The sequence below is a fragment of the Populus alba genome, chromosome 1 (assembly GCF_005239225.2).
Source record: "Populus alba chromosome 1, ASM523922v2, whole genome shotgun sequence".
NCBI lineage: Eukaryota > Viridiplantae > Streptophyta > Magnoliopsida > Malpighiales > Salicaceae > Populus > Populus alba.
The window spans coordinates 8,020,277-8,040,694 of NC_133284.1; the positions used below are offsets into that span (position 1 = coordinate 8,020,277).

At 33.0% G+C, this 20,418-nt stretch overlaps 4 protein-coding genes across 4 annotated transcripts; 3 read left to right on the forward strand and 1 right to left on the reverse strand.

Moving 5' to 3' along the window:
• Nucleotides 1-2,726: 2,726 nt before the first annotated feature.
• On the forward strand, nucleotides 2,727-4,172 carry LOC118033886 (uncharacterized). The gene is made up of 4 exons (XM_035039022.1): nucleotides 2,727-2,894; nucleotides 3,022-3,120; nucleotides 3,786-3,977; nucleotides 4,116-4,172. The coding sequence occupies exons 1-4, from the start codon at nucleotides 2,727-2,729 to the stop codon at nucleotides 4,170-4,172; spliced, it is 516 nt and encodes a 171-aa protein (XP_034894913.1).
• A 2,252-nt stretch (nucleotides 4,173-6,424) lies between these two features.
• Nucleotides 6,425-7,599, forward strand: LOC118033944 (uncharacterized). The gene has a single exon (XM_035039084.2). The coding sequence runs from the start codon at nucleotides 6,483-6,485 to the stop codon at nucleotides 7,533-7,535; it is 1,053 nt and encodes a 350-aa protein (XP_034894975.1). The 5' UTR covers nucleotides 6,425-6,482; the 3' UTR covers nucleotides 7,536-7,599.
• Nucleotides 7,600-10,789: 3,190 nt separating this feature from the next.
• LOC118033943 (early nodulin-like protein 8) lies at nucleotides 10,790-11,910 on the forward strand. The gene is made up of 2 exons (XM_035039083.2): nucleotides 10,790-11,301; nucleotides 11,386-11,910. The coding sequence occupies exons 1-2, from the start codon at nucleotides 11,109-11,111 to the stop codon at nucleotides 11,766-11,768; spliced, it is 576 nt and encodes a 191-aa protein (XP_034894974.1). The 5' UTR covers nucleotides 10,790-11,108; the 3' UTR covers nucleotides 11,769-11,910.
• A 521-nt stretch (nucleotides 11,911-12,431) lies between these two features.
• Nucleotides 12,432-16,541, reverse strand: LOC118033942 (N(6)-adenosine-methyltransferase MT-A70-like). The gene is made up of 7 exons (XM_035039082.2): nucleotides 15,202-16,541; nucleotides 14,765-14,863; nucleotides 14,239-14,322; nucleotides 13,782-14,137; nucleotides 13,420-13,636; nucleotides 13,146-13,225; nucleotides 12,432-13,065 (listed from the first exon to the last, which is right to left on the reverse strand). The coding sequence occupies exons 1-7, from the start codon at nucleotides 16,348-16,350 to the stop codon at nucleotides 12,786-12,788; spliced, it is 2,265 nt and encodes a 754-aa protein (XP_034894973.1). The 5' UTR covers nucleotides 16,351-16,541; the 3' UTR covers nucleotides 12,432-12,785.
• Nucleotides 16,542-20,418: the final 3,877 nt, after the last annotated feature.

A 20,418-nucleotide genomic window follows, 5' to 3' on the forward strand; every position in this document is an offset into this window, starting at 1 on the left:
AAATAATAACAAAAATAAAACAAAAAATATAAAAAAAAGGTGCAAAAAATTCTTAACCCGACTATTTGATTAATACTTGATTGAGAATAAGTTAATAATCAATTACCTTTATGAAAAACGATAATAAAAATATAATTTTATTTTTAAAATTAGAAAGAAAATATTTTCCAATTTTACATGGACAGAACAAAAATTATTATATTTTTTTTATATTTAAAATTATTTATTTATTTTGATAGGTGGGGTCTTATGATATAATTTATATTATTCTCTAGTATATTTCTTTAAGTGAAGGTTCTTTAAACTTGAAACCTAAAACTTATATTATCTTGTGTTTAATTTTTATTAAATAAAATAAGAATGGTGAACCAAGATCATATATTGTCAGAGAATTATCATACCTAAAAATTTAAATTATAAAATATAATTTATATTATTTGTTAACACATAAAAAATATTATTGCCTTGTAAAAATAAGAGTAAAATGATTATGTAGCTTGTTTTCAGTTTGATCATAATAATATCAGAACAGATTTTAATAAAAATTGATTTTTTTCTTTGGGATAGTTTGTTGATGAAAGATGTTGGTATTGGCATTTGGCAAATTTGAGTTTTGTTTGGTAGTTGGACAGTCACGGGGATATGTGGAGGTGTGATTTTTATATTTAGTCACGGGAAGGTTTTCTTTATCTGTACATCATTTTGAATTCTGTTTAATTTCTTTGACACCTGGCAATAATGTAATTTTTGTGTAAATTTGGAAACATGCTGTGTACTAATGCGATGTAATGTCACTCGGTACATTGTTTTTTTAATAGGTTATTTTTATATTTTAGAAGTTTTTTTAAAAAAGTTAATTTTTTATTTTTTTTTGTTTTAAATTAATTTTTTTAGTATTTTCAAATTATTTTGATATATTAATATAAAAAATAAAAAATAAAAATATTATTTTAATATATTCTAAAATAAAAAATATTTTAAAAAATAATTTTTATGTTGCAATTGGCTTTTTAAATTAAAAAAATAGCTTGTACTTTATTGATAAATACACACTAATATAATATATTTTAACAATGTCATGTGCATTAGCTAATCTTACAAACAGATTCTGCAAACAAATCTGGTGTAGGTTTTTTCAATGATAAAATATATTTGTAAATCATATCAATCTGTCGTGTTGAAGAGAATAAAATTTTGTTAGCTATTATTTTATTTTCAACATTCAAATTCGAAAGGTTAAAAAAAGAAAACAACAGCAGAAATTAATTCTTAAATGTAAATTTGATATAATATTGTATGACAATATCTCATAATCCACTCAAAGATTTTCAAAAGTTTTTCAACTTTCATTTCATTGGATATGTGTACCTTTCCCCCCATTAATTGAATTGAATCGTATATCTAACCACGCTTAGGGGTGTTTGAAGGCGTTTCAATAGAAATTTTAAAAGAATTTAATTTTTTTAATTTTTTTAATTTTTTAATTTTTTTTTGTATTTTAAAAATTAATATATATATATATCAAAATTATAAATTAAAAAAATTTAATATATATATATTATTTTAATATATTTTTTTAAATAAAAAGTATTTTTTAAAAAGCAACCTCAACTATTTTCACAAATATCATCTTGAATGTTAACAAAAATCTTATAAGAATATTAGATTGGTTAATATTAGATTGAATTGATACTACAAGAAGTTCATTAGGGGATTTGGAATTATCAACAAGTCCTTGAACGATCTATTAAAAAATAAAACTTTTAGTTAGAATGAGAGGGCTAAAGAAGCTTTTGGGAAGTTAAAAGAATTTTTATGTACAATACCAGTATTAGTTTTGCTAAATTTCAACAACAACTTTATGTTGAAAACTGATGCTTGTATAAATGAATTAGAGGCAATCTTAAGCCAAGAAGGGAGGTCATTAGCTTTTTTTTAACGAGGCTTTAAGTCCAAGATATCTAGGATTGTCAATTTATAAGAAAGAATATACAACTATATTGATGAAAGTTAGAAGATAGAGGCGTTACTTGAAGCATGATCTTAAAATTGACCATGAGAGTTTAAAGCATCTCTTAGAACAAAAGATTCATACTACAATACAAAGAAAAGGCTTAACTAAATTGATGGGATTCAGATATCAAAACTGTTTGATGCTGTAGACACTATAAAGATTGAGACTTTGGGGGCTCGGAGGGGGGGGATTTTGAGAATTTGAAGGCGTGGTTTTGTTAGTATTTCGAACTCAATTTCTTTTTTGTATCCTAGAAATTATAGATACTAAAGTAATTGAAACTTTGGGGTGTAAAGTAGGGAGAGTTGATAATTTAAAGGTTTGGTTTTGTTAATTGTTTTGGAGGATTTAGATTTTTGCTTTTTTCTTCATTTGAATTTTGCTAGTCTTCCCCAAAAAAATGCAGAATGATCTACTGGAAGTTGGACGTTGTTTTCTGAGAATGAAGTTTGCATAAGGGGGTTGTGGGATTTAGAATTTTACGTTCATTCGTTTTCCTTAGAATTCGTTAGTCATAGTAGTGAGAATGGATGTTAATAAAAGGAAACTACTGTGATGAATTTAGAATCTTATGTGATGATGAGGGTTTGGGTATGGGGGTAGTGATATTTGGATTCTTCTAGTTACTTTTTGCTTGTAGGTTTATAGCGAGCTAGTAAAATAGCTTTAGTTTGTACACGTTTTGAATATTTTCTGTGAAAGTAATGTATGAATGGATACGAGGTTCTTGCAGGTGTTAGAGGGTCTTGATGCTGTGCTTGATGTTGGAGGTGTGTATGATCCAAGTCTTGACCGGTATGATCACCATCAAAAAGGATTTGGGGAAGTTTTTGGACATGGATTCTCTACCAAGCTTAGTAGTGCAGGCCTTGTTTTTAGGGTATTCCTTGATTTCAAAAGGCAAATTAATGCATGTAGTGTGGAGTTTAATAGAAGTTTGCTTACAACTCAACTGTGGTGGTTTAACTTTCTTGATTATCAATCTGTTTTTTGCTTTCTTTCTTTAGCAATTTGGAAAGGAGATTATAGCTAAGGAGCTTCAAGTGAATGAAGGTCATCCAGATGTGCATCGCTTGTTCTTGGCTGTTTACACGAGCTTTATGGAGGTGCTAAGTTCTGCATACGTTTGAGAAATTTAGGTTTCTATCATTATTAATGTCATGGGTGGTGTTCAAAAATGGTTTTTGAGACCTTTGTTTTGTGCCCCAAAGGTTCTACTTGTGCTCTTCCCCAAAAAATCACAGGTCAAAAGATTATGTTGGATTTGTCAACAGTCTTGTAGATAACTTTGGGCATGAACATGGTATGGCTGGATGTTTAGGTTTGCAAATGATGACAAGATGAATCACACATGAACTTAGGAAGTATAATTGTCTTCTAGATAAAAGAACTGTACATGAAGCTTCAGGACTCCATGCAATGTTGGACTGGTGCTATGTGGAAAGTTGGGTTGGCTTGGTACCATTCTAATGTTGATATTGTATGAATTCAGCAGTTCTCATCTCCTGTGTCTATAGATTTATGATTGATATTGTTATGACCGTATGATTTTAAGTAGTTTTATTGCCAGCGCATTCTTGTTTTCCACAAAATTCCTGGTCTCAATCGATTGCACTGAATTACTACGCGACCAACCTGAAATGTTTCCCGATGTCTTCATATCCTTTAAGTTTTTATTCAATCTAGATGCTCGTTTCTGTTGCTCATCTTGTTTGCAGCGGTTAGGTTTGTTGTTTTCCCATTCAAGAACACCTTGTTTTACTTGTTGCAGGCAACTGATGCCATTGACAATGGAATCAATCAGTATGACATGGACCAGCCTCCAAGTTATGTGAATAGCACACATTTGTCTTCAAGAGTTGGAAAATTAAATTTGGATTGGGCAGATCCTGATCAATCACCTAAGAAGGAGAATGAGGCCTTTGAACGAGCAATGGCTCTCGCTGGCAGTGAGTTTTTAGATGTGAGTTTTTACTTTATTGGAAGAGTTAGTTTTTCTAAACACTCTTCAATAGCCAAATCTTGTTTTGCTGCTGTTCTTTTACCTTTCCTTCATAAACATTCTAAGCTGTGGGAATAAAGGGTGCTGTATATATGAAAGGAGAAGGAGAAGGAGAAGGAGAAGAGAGAAGTAGTTTGCATGTATGCAATAGAATAATTGGCTGCTATCTCTAGCGTTTAATTTAGGTGAACAGAATATAGAGCGGTGGGTGCTCCTAGAGTACCGGAGATGTTTCCGGTTGGAACTTGGAAGTGGTGGAATTCTTACAACCATGATTCATTTTGCCGAAAGACTTCAATCAAAAGCAACACGAACGTATATGAAGAGAAAAGGCAATTTAAAGATGGCTAAGCATACAGATCAGTTCTGTCAAAGCCATGGGTAACCTAAGCATAATTGAACAAGATAGCAGCGGCTACTACAAACCTAAGAATATTTCTATCACATTCATTCAATAAGATAGCGGCACAATGGACACGATGAATTATTTCTGAACCACGTAAGAATGCAATGGAGATGGTAGAGGTGCGAACATGGCAGCTGCAGTGCCTCCTGTTCACCGGCCAATATTTCAAAACAGATGGGGCACTGCTCCCCTGGACCGCTGTCCAGTTTGAGTCTCTTTAATACCTGCAAAGATGAAAAACAAACACCGTCGTCGCTCCCCTTCCCCATGATTTCATCAACGTAATTCGGTATGCTGAACTCGAACGTTCCTGGATGAAACTCTTCCCACAAATCAATAATGATTTCCACAGCGACCGGCACTATGTTACGATCATGAGCACGAGCATCGTCAGCCATTGACCGCGTTTTGGAGAAGAAATTGTCAAAGATACTTTGGTCCACAGATTCTTTGACATCGAAGAAGGCAAGCATGCCACTGAAGAACTTCGCTGCACCATCACGTGAAATAAACTCTTCCATCGGATGATAGAAAGTGTTGTACAGAGTCCCCACTTCTACTGGTTCAAAACAGAGGCAAAAGTTTGCTATTTCGCCAGCAGGGTATTGGATCAATCCTTCAGAATGGTATACGTTAACAAATCGACAAACAGAGAATTTGATAAAGAAAGCTTTTGGCCATGGTGGTGTTTGTTTGGCTGGCAAGATACTCTCATCTTCACGCAGACACAACTTCACGAATGGTTCAAGAGACATCGTTCTCTGTTTCTAGCTAATGTTCAATCTTAAGAAAGACAACAGCATTCAACTTCTTTTCTGATGTACTAATATCAACCCACACAAATCCCTTCTAGCTTTATAACCTTGCAATAGACGGTCCATATTTTGTTCGGATTTATTTCCTTTTTTCCTAAGGTTTTACTACTTTCCTATACCTTCACGGATTACAACCGAATCTATATTTTTTTACGAAACTAAGAATTAAATTACGATAAATAAATAACGATTGATCAAATATCAAAGAGTCCATGGCTTGAAATAGGAGTAAAATTCTGTGCAGATATTAACCACAATTAAACTCTCTGTTTTTTTTTTTTCGTTTGAGAATAACTCCACGCATCAAACTCAAAGTCTGTATTTTTTCTACATCACAAAACTCAAAATCCAAAATTACTCCAACTTTTTTATATAAAATTTAATATCAATCCAATAGCAAAATATTATTTTGACACAAGAATAACCTCATATAAAATAAATAATAAAATATAATCCTCAGTTAATATAATATAAATATGATAAAATTAAAAAAAAAATATAATAAAAGTAAAAAAAAAAGGCCAAAAGAACCAAATAAAATACTAGTGTTAAAAAAATTAAAACTGAATTTTGATCATTTTTTTTTTCTTCGGTTGATTTCAGCTCTTATTTTTAATGTTTTTTTTATCAATAAAACTCTTTTATAAAATCAACTCAATATCATAATTTTATTTTTAACACCACGATAATTTTCATAAAAAGCAATGTAAAACATCAAGTAAATTCCATGATCAAAATAATATAGAAGGATGTACTTGAAAAGAAAGTTGATAGAGGTTTGAAAAACTTAAAAACCCAAAAAATACGTAACATTATTAGTGTTTAGTGAGATGATAAACACTAAAACCACCACTTCTTCGAGGTTTCTTTCTTTTGGATTTCAGGCCTAAGTGCTCTTGTTCTTATTTATTTTTTAATCTAAATTAACTGTAATTTATCATACCTCATGGCAAGGTCTAAATTGAATTCAAAACTTTAAAGCATGCAAGGAATTATTATTTATTTATTTTTAGATAATTAATTAAAGACTCTTGTTATAAAATATAAATAGCAGCAGAGTTCTATTTACATCGAAATAATTCAAATTAGCTCTCATTAATTAACCCTAATCACTTGAACAAATCATCTAATCTTTTCTCTCTCCTCCCCTGACCCCCCCCCCTCCCAGTAAATAACACAATTACAGCATCCAATACTCAAAGTTCCAACCATTTTAATTTCCATAGACCCAAAGTGCCCACCGCCATGCCCGCCCTCAGCACTGCCGGCTCAGCCACCACAACTGCCACCTCCTCCCTCGCATTACTAAATCATGAAAAACCGGCATCAAAACTCTTAAGATCCCTCTCAAACCCAGTCAAATTCCCTCTCAATTTCAAAACCGTAAAAAACCGTAAACTCTCGATCGAGGCCAAATCCGCCATTTCCTCTTCCAATCTCTCCACCACCAATGCCGTTTCTGCCTTCTCCGCCCCCAGTTCTCTAAAATCTCGCCTCCAAAACGGCGAAACTCTCTACGGAATCTTCCTCCTCAGCTTCTCCCCAACCATTGCCGAGATCGCTGGCCAATCCGGTTATGACTTCGCCGTCGTGGATATGGAACACGGTCCGGGTGGCATCACTGACGCTCTCCACTGCCTCCGTGCCCTCGCCGCGACTCAAACCCCAGCGATCCTCCGGTTGCCGGAGAGTTCTCCGACGTGGGCCAAAAAAGCCCTCGATCTGGGCCCGCAAGGGATTATGTTTCCGATGATCGAAAGCCCGAAAATGGCTCGGAAAGCGGTGTCGTATTGCAGATTTCCACCAGAGGGTATTCGCGGATCAGCTCATACGGTAGTGAGGGCATCCGGTTATGGAAATGATGAAGGGTATTTGAGTAACTACACGGACGAGTTATTGATTATGTGCCAGGTAGAGAGTGAGGAAGGTGTAAAAAAGGCTGAGGAAATCTCAGCCGTAGATGGGGTTGATTGTGTGCAAATGGGACCGTTGGATTTGAGTGCTAGCATGGGGTACTTGTGGGACCCCGGGCATAAGAAGGTTAGGGAGATGATGAGGGAGGCTGAGAGGGGAGTCTTGGAAGGTGGGGCCTACTTGTGTGGTTTTGCAATGCCACATGATGGACCCATTAATCTCAAGACACGTGGATATCATATGGTGTCTGGAACTGTTGATCTGGGGCTGTTTAGAAATGCTGCTGTTGATGATGTGCGGAAGTTTAAAATGAGTTTGATTCAAGGGTCTGATGATGAGGTGGGGGGTAGTAAAGACGGTGATGAGAAGTACTGGAGTGAATGAGAATAGTGTTTTTCTCTTATTTCTTTTTCTTTTTTATTAGAAAATAATAGTTGATGCTTTTAATAATTGTTGTTAAACTCGACCCGGGGTTGTTCCAGTCAAAGAGTGAAGCGTGTAGATAAAGTCTCATCACCATCTCCTCACAAGGTACATCAACCCTTTTTTTTTTTTAAATCTTTCCCCTGTAAATTCACGTGGTTTCTACAGCTTGAAAACATTAGCTAGAGAGAGAGATGTTAAAGACTTAGTGATGGTAATAAAGTTTGCTTCTTCAATCAGGGAAAAAGTATCAAACAATCCATACCGAAAATACTTGAAGAAGGAAAAGCTTTCTTAGCGAAGCGGGAAGAGAAGTCTCAAGAATATAGCTCCTAAACTTTGATTCCCACTTTAGTTGATAGCTATGCGATGTGGAACAACTAATTTCTTGCACCGTAAAAACTGTTTTTTCTTTGATTTTTCGATTCACATCTTCTACATGTTGCCTCTCTCTTTCTCTCTCTCCTGAAAACATGAGTTTGGTCCCATTTAATCTTTAATTTCCTTCAAGTTACAGTCATCAATCATCAGGGTTAGAAGGAAGAAATGGGAACCAATGCCAACCATCAAGATCTCCAAACCCAGATTGACTTGCAATCATCTCAAGCAGACCCAAACTCCAGAACACTAGGTCTCATCCAGGTTGCTCAGGTCATGGGTTGATCAGCCGGTTGGTCGGATTTTTTCGAGTCATTGCGTTGGCCAGTCTTTTGATAAATCCGGACCGGTCTAGTTACCGGATCGGTTAGTTTTCAGGTCGACCTGCTAGGCTGATCCAGGTTTAATAACTATATTTTTAGTTGTTTTACTAAAAATTTGTTGATTTTATAGGTTTAAAATTATTGATAAAAATAAAGTTTTATTAAGAAAAATGGAGGATTATATTTTTAAAATATTGAGGCAAAATGAATTGAATTTGATTTTTAATTCATCAAATCTATAATTAGATAATGAAATTAGATAATTTTATTAAAAAAAATTAATTTAATATTAAATTTAAAAATTAATTATAAAAAAATTATTTAAGTTAACTCATTTAATTTGTGATTGTGATAATTTTATAAAAAGTAAATCAAAAATTTTATTTAATTCAACTTAAATTCACTAATAAAACTTGTAATTCAAGTTGCGAGACTTAATTATCCTAATAAAAAATAAATTAATTAATATAAACTAATGGTTAAAATATGAAATTAAGGACAAAGATAAGTAAAAAAACAAAGAAAATAAAACCTAAGTAAATCAAGTTATCTCATGACTTGAGTCATGAGACCTGATAAATTATATAAAAAATAAACTAAAATAAATTATAAAATTCAACCTTTAATATATAAATTGTCAAATGATAAAAATAAAAAACAAACTAAAATAAATTATAAAATTCAATCTTTAATATATAAATTGTCAAATGATAAAATAAAATTAAAAAACATAGATTTAGAGGAAGAAAAATATTATTATAATAAATAGTATTTTAGAAGGTAATGTATGATAAAAACACCTTCTATTTTAGTTTTTATTAGTTATATGATTTACGCTTCGTTGCGGATTAAATTTTTTTGGTAAAAAATTATATATATAGGCTTTTTTAACATGAAAATAAAAAATTTAAACATACATTATAATTAAGTAAATCAAGAACTATATATTTTAATAAATATAAAAAATTTATAAATAATAATTAAAAAAAAATGTGTAATAAAAAAATTCGTGCATGCATTGCATGGAAAAGCCCAAGACCTCGCCAGTGATCAATGTATTTAATCAGTAAGCCAACACAAATAACATTTCTAAACAAAAATTATTTTAAAAAACTATAACTACTATATTTCCAAATAAAACTTCTTAATATTTTTCATTATAATGTAGTATGCAGGCAATTTGCAGTTACCTGCACTGTTCACTTGAACAGTACGCACATATACTGTTCATGTGCACTGTTCATTGAACAGTGCATACATGTACACACACAAAGCATGAAACCTGCGTTAGAAACGCAAAACAGTGAACAGTAAAGTGATTTTTTTGAACCCCAAATTAGCTACGGGCATGTTGTTTAATTTTCTAAAGCATCAATATTCATGATAATTTTTTTTTTTTTTTAAAAAAAAAAAAAAGCCATATAAGGACGCTCTTAAAGTTGTATAAGAAAAGAATTATAATTTTTTTTATCAACGCCATACCAATATAATAATAAAAAACTAGTAATTAACACTCTAACATTTCAAACACTTCTCAGTTGGGTCTGTTCATCAAATTTTCCATTTATTTTTCTTAAAAATACACATAAAAAATATTAATAAGTAAATTTTAAGACTCAATTGATAAAAATATATATTCTGACATGAAACTGGGAATTGGGCACAAAATTAAGGTTTTCCAAAAACTTTCTTAACTAACTTTATTAGTGTTTGGGATTAAAGTTAGATTGTTTTTTTTTTAGTTTTAAATTATAATTTTTTTATATCATTTTAAGATATTGATCCTAAAATAAATGTGTGGTTCAACTCATCTCTTTTACAGCCATATTGAAATAAATTATTTATTGCGCTGCTTCTGCGGTGATTAAATTTTGCAAGGACTGGCCTCTAGTTTCAGTTTTGATTGAAAAATTATGTTGAAGGTCAGGACATAATGGTGTCTACCAATCGGTGGCTGCTACGTTGAGTTCAAGTCACCATTTTACTAGCAAGTTTTTTGTCGACCTATTTTAGTTACAGAAAATAAAATAAATCGACTGAGGTAATGGTTACTCCAAATCATGGAAGAAAAAACCCCACCGCACAAGTGTGCCGTGGTTTGGTGGCTGTTCTGTTGTTAAGCTCGTATCTGGTTGAATTAGGGCATATACCAAGTTGTTTAAGGTAATGAATTCTTCTGATCAAACAAGCATTCAGATTCGGAAATCCAGGAAAGTTGCTCGTCTCTTGACCATGTGAGAGGAGACAAGGTTGACAGTTCGATCTCATGACCTCTCCACATGGTGACATGATAACACATTTGAATCAATCCAATATTGGGCATTCATCTAGACATCCCATCTTCTTGATGGCTTCTTCCATGTTCCAGCCTTGCAAATGCTAATTTCAGTCAAATGATTATCCAACTGGCCCATGTGCAATTGTTAGCCCTATAATTGATTTCTATCCAACACTAACCCTCTACAACATGTAATTTTCCTCCCTATCCTCGCTGTTTTTGGAGCCCCTCGATGACATATTTCACTGATAAATCATAACTGCAACAAGAATCCAAGCCTTCCCTCACAGATCTCCCACTAGAAAAAGGATGTGTGATCTCCACCGCTACACAATATTTAAACTTCTACCGTTAAAAAGAATAGAACAAGTTGCTATTACCAAGAATTTTATATATAACTAGGAAAGAAGGGCATTGAGGTGAAATCACCATCGAACTTGTTCTTTTCTGCACCTCCAATCTATCTACAGATACATAGACCAATAGGATTTAACCCCTCTACTCTCCGCTGTCCTTGCTCACTTCTAAATTTGAGAAAGGTTGAGAGCAGTTAAGATGGTCAATCTTAGAAGTCCTGGATTCCTAGTCCTGTATGCATTTCAGTTTCTTGTGCTGGTGCAAATCCAAGTCTCCTGTTACCAGTACAAGGTTGGGGATTTAGATGCTTGGGGTATCCCTACTTCAGCAAATCCACAAGTGTACACCTACTGGTCCAAATACCATACCTTGAAGATTGGGGATTCTCTCTGTAAGTCCCTCTTGTCTATTCTGTTTTTACGATCTTCCTGCAAATATCTCTTGGCAATCTCTCATGTCTAGCTTCTTGTTTCAGTGTTCTTGTATCCACCAAGTCAAGATTCTGTGATTCAAGTCACACTAGAAAACTACAACTCCTGCAACCTGACAGATCCCATCTTGTACATGAACAATGGCAACTCTTTATTTAACATCACTGCATATGGGGACTTCTACTTCACGAGCGGAGTTCAAGGGCGTTGTCAAAAGGAGCAGAAGCTACACATATCTGTGCCTGGCAATGGTTCAGCATCAGCATACTCTCCCTCTTATGGTCCTAGTGCATTGCCTGACACTGCACCCTCTTACCCTACCGTGTTTGGCAGTATCCCATTACCACCTTCTTCTTCACCAACAAACAGATTTTCAATCTTGTTATCATTCATTATAGGAGCAGGTATTTGGGCAACAATCATGTGAAGGAAATTATTACAAGAACCCAGATGAGGATTTACCAATTGGTTTATTTTTTTTTTTTCACTTTGGTAATTATTTATTTACTTCACTGGCTTAAAAGCCCCTTCATATCAGTTCATTTATAAAAATTTGGTTTTTGTAACTCTTCCAGTCATTCAGGAGAATAATATGGTGGTAATTTTTCATAACTATATATAAAGCATAATGTTGCAGCTGCTTCTGGTATAGCTGTATACAGCTGTATTTTGTATTCAAAGTTCAAACTTTTGCTTTACAAAGAGAATCTATAAGATTGTATAAAAAGGAACTTCACTGCTTCCTGATTTGCTCTTCTATGAAAACATGATACTAAAAAAACAAATTCATGTGAAAAGGTCGAGGTTAAAACAGATGAGGTCCAAAACACCACCACAGCCCGCTATTATTGGCCTTAACATGCTCTCACTTTTGTATTAATTTATAACTGACACTTGCCAGCTAGCCATAAACCTTGTGCTGAGTGCCGACAGCCCCTTGTGCTCTACTCTGTGTCTCTCGGAATGCTGAATGAGACCTTTCTTAAGTTTTCATGTAATGTGGGCCATGCTACAGTATCTAGATGTTACAGAATCGGGGCAGCACATAAAAAGGGCTACTTAAAGATGTGACTTTCATACTCTGTTCAAATTGATTCAGAAAATGCATTTTGCCAAGTTTCAGAGAAGAGAACAACAGTGCCTACTAGCTAGCTACAAAGGTTAGAGGCACAAAGTTTTTCCATAAGAAACTAATTTACTGCCATTGCATAAATCATTAACTGTGAGGACTTTTACTTGGTCGGCTGCATAATTGCAATACAGGTAGCCTGATCTCTAGACCACTATGACATATTGGCCCAGGATATGATCCCTCTCTAGCCCAATGACCTTAGGAACAACAATCATAAACTAGGCAGAACAATCACATATATCTCACTAACTACTAACAGTTTTGAGCACTGTGGAATCCTATTTGGTTAATATGATGGAATGTGAAGGTTATTCAGCCAGCCATAACAGCATCTAATGCCATCGGCTTTTCTTCAGAAGTATAGACTGTTTCTGGAGCTGCACGGTCTGCAAACTGGGTGGCCATAGACTTGGATTCTGTCACTGAAAAAGGACTTCTCATTTGAGAAGCAGTGGAGTCTATTTCCATTGCGGAGGCCCGGGGAGGAGATGAGGGCTGCACCACAACGTCTGGGTAGGCAGCCTTAAATCTTGCTCGCAGACCCTCATCAACCAATCGCACTCCTTCCAACTGATTGCCAAGGGACATCCAGCTGATGGTATAAAAAATAACAGTTAGATTAAAGTATGTTAAAAATATATGAAGCATAATTATGATCCATGAAAACCATACCCTGCTTGAGTGTTGTGCATGCGAGCAAACAGCTCCAGCTTCCTTGTCCTGGGACTTATCCTCTCCAGCAGAGGGTACATCTGCAAAAAGCTTATTCATATAAGCTGATATGAAAACTGATAGCGAGGACTTGAATTATTTCAAAAGCACCATGGAATCATGGTAATGGTAATGTAACAATGGTAATTAAGAACTAATATATGTAAGAGACAAATGAGTCGAGGTGATAGGGAATGGCTTGACTACTGGGAACTTCGGACATGTTTTTACAGACCTCATCTGGCTTACGACTTGTCTCTCGAACCTCAGCAACTATGACGTCAGTGTCAATGTTCCTGTTTACTTCTGGATTTCCCTTTATTCCAACAAGGCAATGTTCCTTACTGTGGTTAAGCCAATGCCCTGTTCTACCTGTTCTAATTATTCGCTGAAGTTGATTGGTCTTTACCCAAATAATCTCTTCAACACGCTTGTACCCCCAAAGTTCTAAACTGCAAGAAACACATGATACTCGTAAAAATTGAAACCAGCATTCACATGTACCATGATTTTACAGAAAACAAGGCAGAATTATTAACCATGAACAAAATATAATTAATCCAGTGATAATTAACATATGTCCAAAGAAACACCTACCACTCACGTCCAAGCTCCATAGCACGTCCAGTAACCCAAAGAAAAATTAGACCATCAGTTTGCAACACAGGGACATTGAGGTTGCGCATTTCATCATCAGCCATTGTTCCATAAGGCAGTTCCATATGAATGTCCCATGGTGGATCAGCCATGATAACTCCAAATTGACCTAAAATCTCCATTTTGAAATTACGAATGTCACAATTAATCCATTGCGGTTCGCCAAGTTCAACTTCTGAACAATATTCAGCACGCTGGGGCTTTAAAGCTTTGGGGGGAGGAAGTGCTGCAGCACCCATTGCCATAGGAGACACATCTGGTGTTGGGTCAAGCTCATAATGGACATACTTGCAAGTCTATCACAGAAAAAAAAAACTATATTAAGTAAATGATGTCTCAAAATGTTACTGATAACATTCCCTTTTTAAGTTATTGTAATGGAAGAGAAAACAATTACCTTCATGTGGCGGCAAGTGTCAAGAAAAGAACAGTCCCCTTGACTCACATCAGTATGAGGAGCAATAATTCGACGAAAATGAACCTGTAAACAGGTAAGGCACCCAAAAGGCATAATACATGATTATCATGAATGTCAAACCAAGCTAGGTGAAACAAGGAAGCACAGAAAGTTTGAAATTACCGAGGGCAACACCATTAACTTGCATGCCATACAACAAAAAAAGGAGAGAAAATGTAAAGATACATTAGCAAAGTTACTGCTTAAAAGCAAACTTGTGTTAGATGAGCAAACTTGTGTTAGATGCTCAAACAATCTCTGTTCTTCAACTGATTCCCTCTTTCCTACACATGTTGGTCCTGTAGTCACTCTATCTGCTTTCAATATCTCATTTCTTTGGTATTATTTATGTGGAATCACTTATTTGGCATATTTGTCGAATAACAGAGATTACACCCCAACCTGATCATATAAATGCTGTTGCATGCTAAGTTGGAAATAATAACAGTACAATGTATTTACTGACCTTCTCACAAGCAATAAAGGAACCACATTGACGTCTACAATCCTCTTTTGTTAGAGCCGAACAATATTCCTTTAGCTGAGAACCACCTTTGGTTTTGAACTGAAACAAACAAATGAATAATGTCATCAACTAATACAATCAGTAGCAGATGAGAAGGGGGTTGGACAACCAAAGCTAAGCAGTGGAAACCTATTAAATAGAAATCTTCTTTTGAAATGAATTTGCAGTTCAAAAACCCCATAAATGGCAAACAGATCTCACCTATGCAATAGTAAATAAATAAGAGTAGAAACACTTGAACACTTTTAACATTGACACTTTTATCATTCAGCCTATGGGAAATTACTGTATAAGTTCTTGTTCTATTGGATTGGATGGCTTAACTAAAGTTGCAAAACACAAACTGTAAGCAAAGTCTAGAACTAAATGCCAAGTACCTTAGCAGCCACGGCAGTTTCTCTCGCAGTAGGTCGATGAATGAGGTCCAAAAGCTCCTCACCAGTCTTTGATTTCTGCATTTCCCTAAATGACTTCTTATTCAGCAAAGCCTCCAAATCCTTCATTTCATCCTCCTCACTCCTTTGCTTTTGCTGCTGCGATTGCATTGGCAAAGGCATAGGCGGCCTCTGCATCATCCCTCGCGGCCCCATCATCATCCCTCGAGGTCCCATCATCCCTCCCCTAGGCCACATATCCCCACCGCCACCCATCCACATGTCCCCCATCAATGGTCTTTGCATCACAACCGGCCCTCCAATCCCATAAACCCCATTACCATTCACATCAACTCCGCCATTGCTATTAACATTATTACCAATCCCACTACTCTGATTCTGATTAAAATCACTAGAACCTGACAATTCTAAATTCTGTGTATATTGTGCACTTTCAGGCAATTCTTTAACTAACCGGTTTCTATCAATATTTAATACCATAACTCTAGACTTGCCGCTTACCACAAACTCCTCAAGCTCAATCCCACGATTCTCTTCCGCCATTGACCTCAAAGCCATTTCCACCGCCAGAATAGCCCCAGACTCACCTCCAACCTCCCTAATCGCCGCCTTCTCGGCCTCGGTCGCATTCTGATCATTCTCCAACTTCCTCAAAACAGTTGACGAATCAATTGGATTAAAAGGCACCCTTTGAAGCAAACATTCAGCCACCATTACTCTCACAACAGCCAATGGACTCCCACTCTCAGCCCCATCACCGTCAAAGTTTCCATCTTTTCTCTCAAGTTTCGAACTTTCACCCAAAATTTCAGGTCTTGAGTCAAAATTAGCTCGTGGGTCATTGGGATTCCTTGAATTTGATCCAATTTCAAGGTGGGCTCTTGATGTTGAAGCTGGTAGTGGTGGTGTTGGTGTGAAGGGTTTGTTATTGAAAGAAGAGACAATTTGTAAGGACAGGTCAAGAGAGGATACAATGTTGGGGACTAAATCTTGAAGAGAAGCTAATAGGTCAAGTTGGGTTTTATGTTGGGTTTCTATTCTTGATTCTAGTCGGGAACGTAGGTTTTTTATTGTTGCTACTGTTTTGTCTTCACCATTGATGTTTTGGTTCTTGTTTGGATGAGTCTCCATTGATTTTTGGTGGATAAAGTATTGTGTGGTTTTGAAGATCAGTTGATTCTTGTAAGTGATTTTGAGGGTTTAAAAGAAACAGATGGGTGTCGCAGCTACCAATACCAGTACCTGCAGATTTGAGGCTTTTGTTTTTTAGGTTTTATAGGTGAAGAAGACGAAATCGGAAAGAAAGCTTGAAAAAACACCCGACTTCGGTGGTTAGGCCCAATTTCTTTTATGGGGGCATTATCTTTCCATGGCCCAAGGGTAAAGTCTGTCCCCAAACTATCATGGAATTATCAATTGGACACTGAAACAAAGAGTTTTCCCAATCAGGGCCCCGTACATTGAACATTCTCAGCTTAATCCCAGCCTTAAAACACTTTATTTTAAAATAATAATAAAATAAATAAAAAGGACCCATTAAAAATATAGGGTTTAATTGATAGCATACATGTGTGAGAGTTGGGGGACAAATTAAATGTCCTTTCCCATTAGCTTGTTTAGGTGTAGTTGTGGTTGTTTTTTCAAATAATTTTTCATGTCAAAATACATGCTAATGATTTTTTTATTTTTTAAAAATTATTTTTGACATCAGTACATTAAAATGATTTGAAAATACTAAAAACATATTAATTTAAAGTTAATAAAAAAATAAAAAAAATTTATTTTTTATTTTTTTTCAAAAACATTTTTAAAACACAAAAACAAACAGGATTATAGTGTTTTTCCAAGTCAAACTTCTCCTTGGAAAACCAAGTCTAAAAACCTAATTATTATTAATTTAAACAAAGGAGCTAATTATCCCTAATTTTATTTAATGATTGGACCATTATGGACAAATATTGTAGATAAATCAAAATTAAAACCCATTAGCTATGGCTATCCAAGTAAAGATTGGACAGATTTTTTAAAAAATTACTTAAAATTAATTTTTTTTATTTTTTTTAATTATTTTGATATGTTGATATCAAAAATAAATTTTTTAAAAAATATATTATTTTGATACACTTTTTAGTGAAAAACACTTTAAAAATAATCATTATCAAATTCTTAAACACCCTTTAAAATAATTTGATCCCACAATATCACATTGTAAAGTTACCTGCACATCTACTTCTTTAAAATTATTTGAATACCTATAGCAATTAATTTTTTTAAAAAAAAAAAACTAATTTCTATAACAAGTTTCAGAGAATATTTGTTTCTATAGTTACTTCTGCTTTTGAAGCAAAGCACAAAAATAAATCATTTGGTTAATTACTAAACATAATTTACTATTTATGAGACCCAGTATAATTTATGTTTAAAATACTGGGTGATCAAAAGCAGCTTCAAGCTTCTTCTCCTTCTTCTCCGTCTCCACTAAATATAGTACAGAGTGAATTAATTCACTCTCAATTATTCACATGAATAATGGAGAACATCTTCCAAACTTAAATTTATTGGACCGGGTCTGATCCAGTAAAATAAAAAAATATATTTTTTTTATTATTGTGTTTTATTCAAAAAAATAGTATTTAACATTATTCAATAACACTATATATAAATTAGAAGGAGATTGCATTATGACTTGGCATTTGCAGAATTCGATTGCTATCCCAATTTTGTTCATGATGATATTTTACCTAATGTTATTGCACACTCAGAAAACTATGGAAAACTGTGGTCCTTATCAGATGGATTCATACATGATGGAATTACAAATAGTTTAATGGAACAATAAAATATATTTTATATAAAGTATTATTTATTTCATGATATAATAGCAGGAGTTAAATTTACAATATTTAAATTAAAAACCATCAATATTAATGTGTGTGTGTGTGTGTGTGTGTGTATAGTTATTTTATAACCTCAATTTGAAAAGCATTCTTAAGCAAACACATTAAACTACTTTTTGTTTAATCATAGTTTTAACCAAACATATATAAATACCAAACCAACCTCAGCCAAAAATATTTTTTATAAAATAACTTTTTTTCAAACCATAAAAGCTACCACAATACCAAATACACTATGTGGCTTTTTTCATGATTCATTGTTGATTCAATAATGATTTATTTTTTAGTCATTAAGTTTTTTTTTATATAATCTTATCCTTTCATGCGCTGTTTTCAATCTTTTGTGAATTGATTTTTTATTTCTTTATATATTATTGAGAAATAATAGTTTATGATAAGGTATCAAAACTTGATTGGAGATCAATTTAATTAGATATAATTTTAATTTATAGTATAAAGATACATTTCAAAGAATAAGGATGAAATTAAGAAACATACAAAACCAACGTGGTCTATTTTAAATGCACATAAAAATATAATTCAGTCCATATATTCATTGTTGACTTCTTTGGTCTCTTTAGCTTTAACATTTTTAGTTTTGGTCTAAAATTTTTCCTGTTTATATTTGAGTTTTTGGGTTTGAGAATAGAGAGAGAAAATTATTAAAAATAAAAAAAGGAAAGAAAACATGATTGGTTGATAATATTCAACAAATGAATAATGCTTTGTCTATTTTTTTAATTCTTAATTTGTTTGTTTACTTGAAGTGTAAATTTTAATCATATATATATATTACCTTGAGTCGGGAAGTAGTTGCATGGATATGTGTTTTTTATTAGGTAAATGATGTATTTGGAAGAACTAAAATTTTGTGTAATATACTTTTGTGTTTAATGATTATAATGTTTAACTTATTTTGTGAATGATGCAGTTTAAGGAAGTTATTTTTATAAAATTATTTATAGTTTTGTTGTATACTTATTTAAACATATTTATTTTTCAAAAATAGAAAATGATGTATGTCGAGAACTATTTAGCTTTAAATATTTGTTATATAGAAAAGAAAAATAACAAAATGAAAAGTTGATATTATGGTTGAGTTATGAAAGTCCAATATGATGGGATAAGTATTGTGATTGTTATTTACAGGTTGAGAAGTTATTTAGTCGACAACTTAGTATTAAAAATACAAAAGAAACTCTGTTAAAATTTCAATTAAATATGTGTGTGTGTTTGTGTATCGTGAAGAATTGAGTCATTACACCAAGGCGTGCGGTTAAATCACTTTAGCCATATTGACAAATACTATTCATTGTAATAGTGTTTTTATTAATTTAACTCTTTAATGACCTTTTTTTTTTTCATTTAGTTTTTCTTTTTTCATCTTTAGGTTGTTTTAAGAGTTCATTCTTTGTAAATTTTTTTCTTTATGTTAGGTTATACACTAGTTTTATGAATTATTTTTTTTCCCCATTAATTTCAACATTCAATATTAGATCTGTTGAAAGTAGGGTTTTATATTTTTTTTCTTTCTATGTATTTATCTCAATCTTATGACGTTGGTCACGAGTTTAACAAGTTAACCCGAGTTAACTCAAATTGTTTTTTTGTTGTTTTTTTTTCTATTTTTTTTTAGATTTTATCCTTTAGCATTGGGTTAGTTGGAAATTAAACTTTATATTTTTTTTTAATTTGTTTTCTATAGGGTACCCGAGTCACGACAGGTTGGCCTAAGTTAACTCTTTTTTATTTTTTGAATATTTTTTTAATTGAATATATTTTTTAATTGGGATTCATAATTTTTTTTTTATTTGTTTTTCATATAGTTATTCCATATTATAATTTAAGTCACTAATTTGAAAGGGTGGCCCAGGTTGACTCTATTCTTTTTTTAGAGTTATTTTTTAATTGATTTTTGTTTTTTAATTTCACCCTTTAACAATTCAATATTTTTTATTTTTTTATTATTTTAATTTTATCTTTCAATGTTAGGTTATTTGGGAATTGGACTTCATAATATTTTTTAATTTTATTTTTGTAAATTTATCATGGTCTCATGAATTTATTTATTTTTCTCTCGATTTCAACTTTGAATATTAGATATGTTGGGAATAGAGTTTTGTAATTATTTTTCTTTGTTTTTTTTATGAAGTTGTCTTGGTCTTATTACCATTTATATTTTTTTATTTATTTTTAATTGACCCGAGTTAACTCTTTTTTTATTTTTTTGGGTCTTTTTTTAATTGAATATTTTTTTAACTAGGATTCATTTTTTTTTGGATTTTCTTTTCATGTAGTTATT

Bases quoted from the DNA above. Each gene is read 5' to 3' on its own strand.
- LOC118033943 (XM_035039083.2), top strand. From the start codon at position 11,109: ATGGTCAATCTTAGAAGTCCTGGATTCCTAGTCCTGTATGCATTTCAG. The intron at 11,302-11,385 runs GTAAGTCCCTCT...TTCTTGTTTCAG, and splicing joins GAAGATTGGGGATTCTCTCT to TGTTCTTGTATCCACCAAGT.
- LOC118033942 (XM_035039082.2), bottom strand. From the start codon at position 16,350: ATGGAGACTCATCCAAACAAGAACCAAAACATCAATGGTGAAGACAAA. The intron at 14,864-15,201 runs GTACTTGGCATT...TGTTTGTTTCAG, and splicing joins AAACTGCCGTGGCTGCTAAG to TTCAAAACCAAAGGTGGTTC. The intron at 14,138-14,238 runs GTAATTGTTTTC...TTTCTGTGATAG, and splicing joins ACACTTGCCGCCACATGAAG to ACTTGCAAGTATGTCCATTA.
- LOC118033886 (XM_035039022.1), top strand. From the start codon at position 2,727: ATGGATACGAGGTTCTTGCAGGTGTTAGAGGGTCTTGATGCTGTGCTT. The intron at 3,121-3,785 runs GTGCTAAGTTCT...TACTTGTTGCAG, and splicing joins TTTACACGAGCTTTATGGAG to GCAACTGATGCCATTGACAA. The intron at 3,978-4,115 runs GTGAGTTTTTAC...TATATATGAAAG, and splicing joins CTGGCAGTGAGTTTTTAGAT to GAGAAGGAGAAGGAGAAGGA.
- LOC118033944 (XM_035039084.2), top strand. From the start codon at position 6,483: ATGCCCGCCCTCAGCACTGCCGGCTCAGCCACCACAACTGCCACCTCC.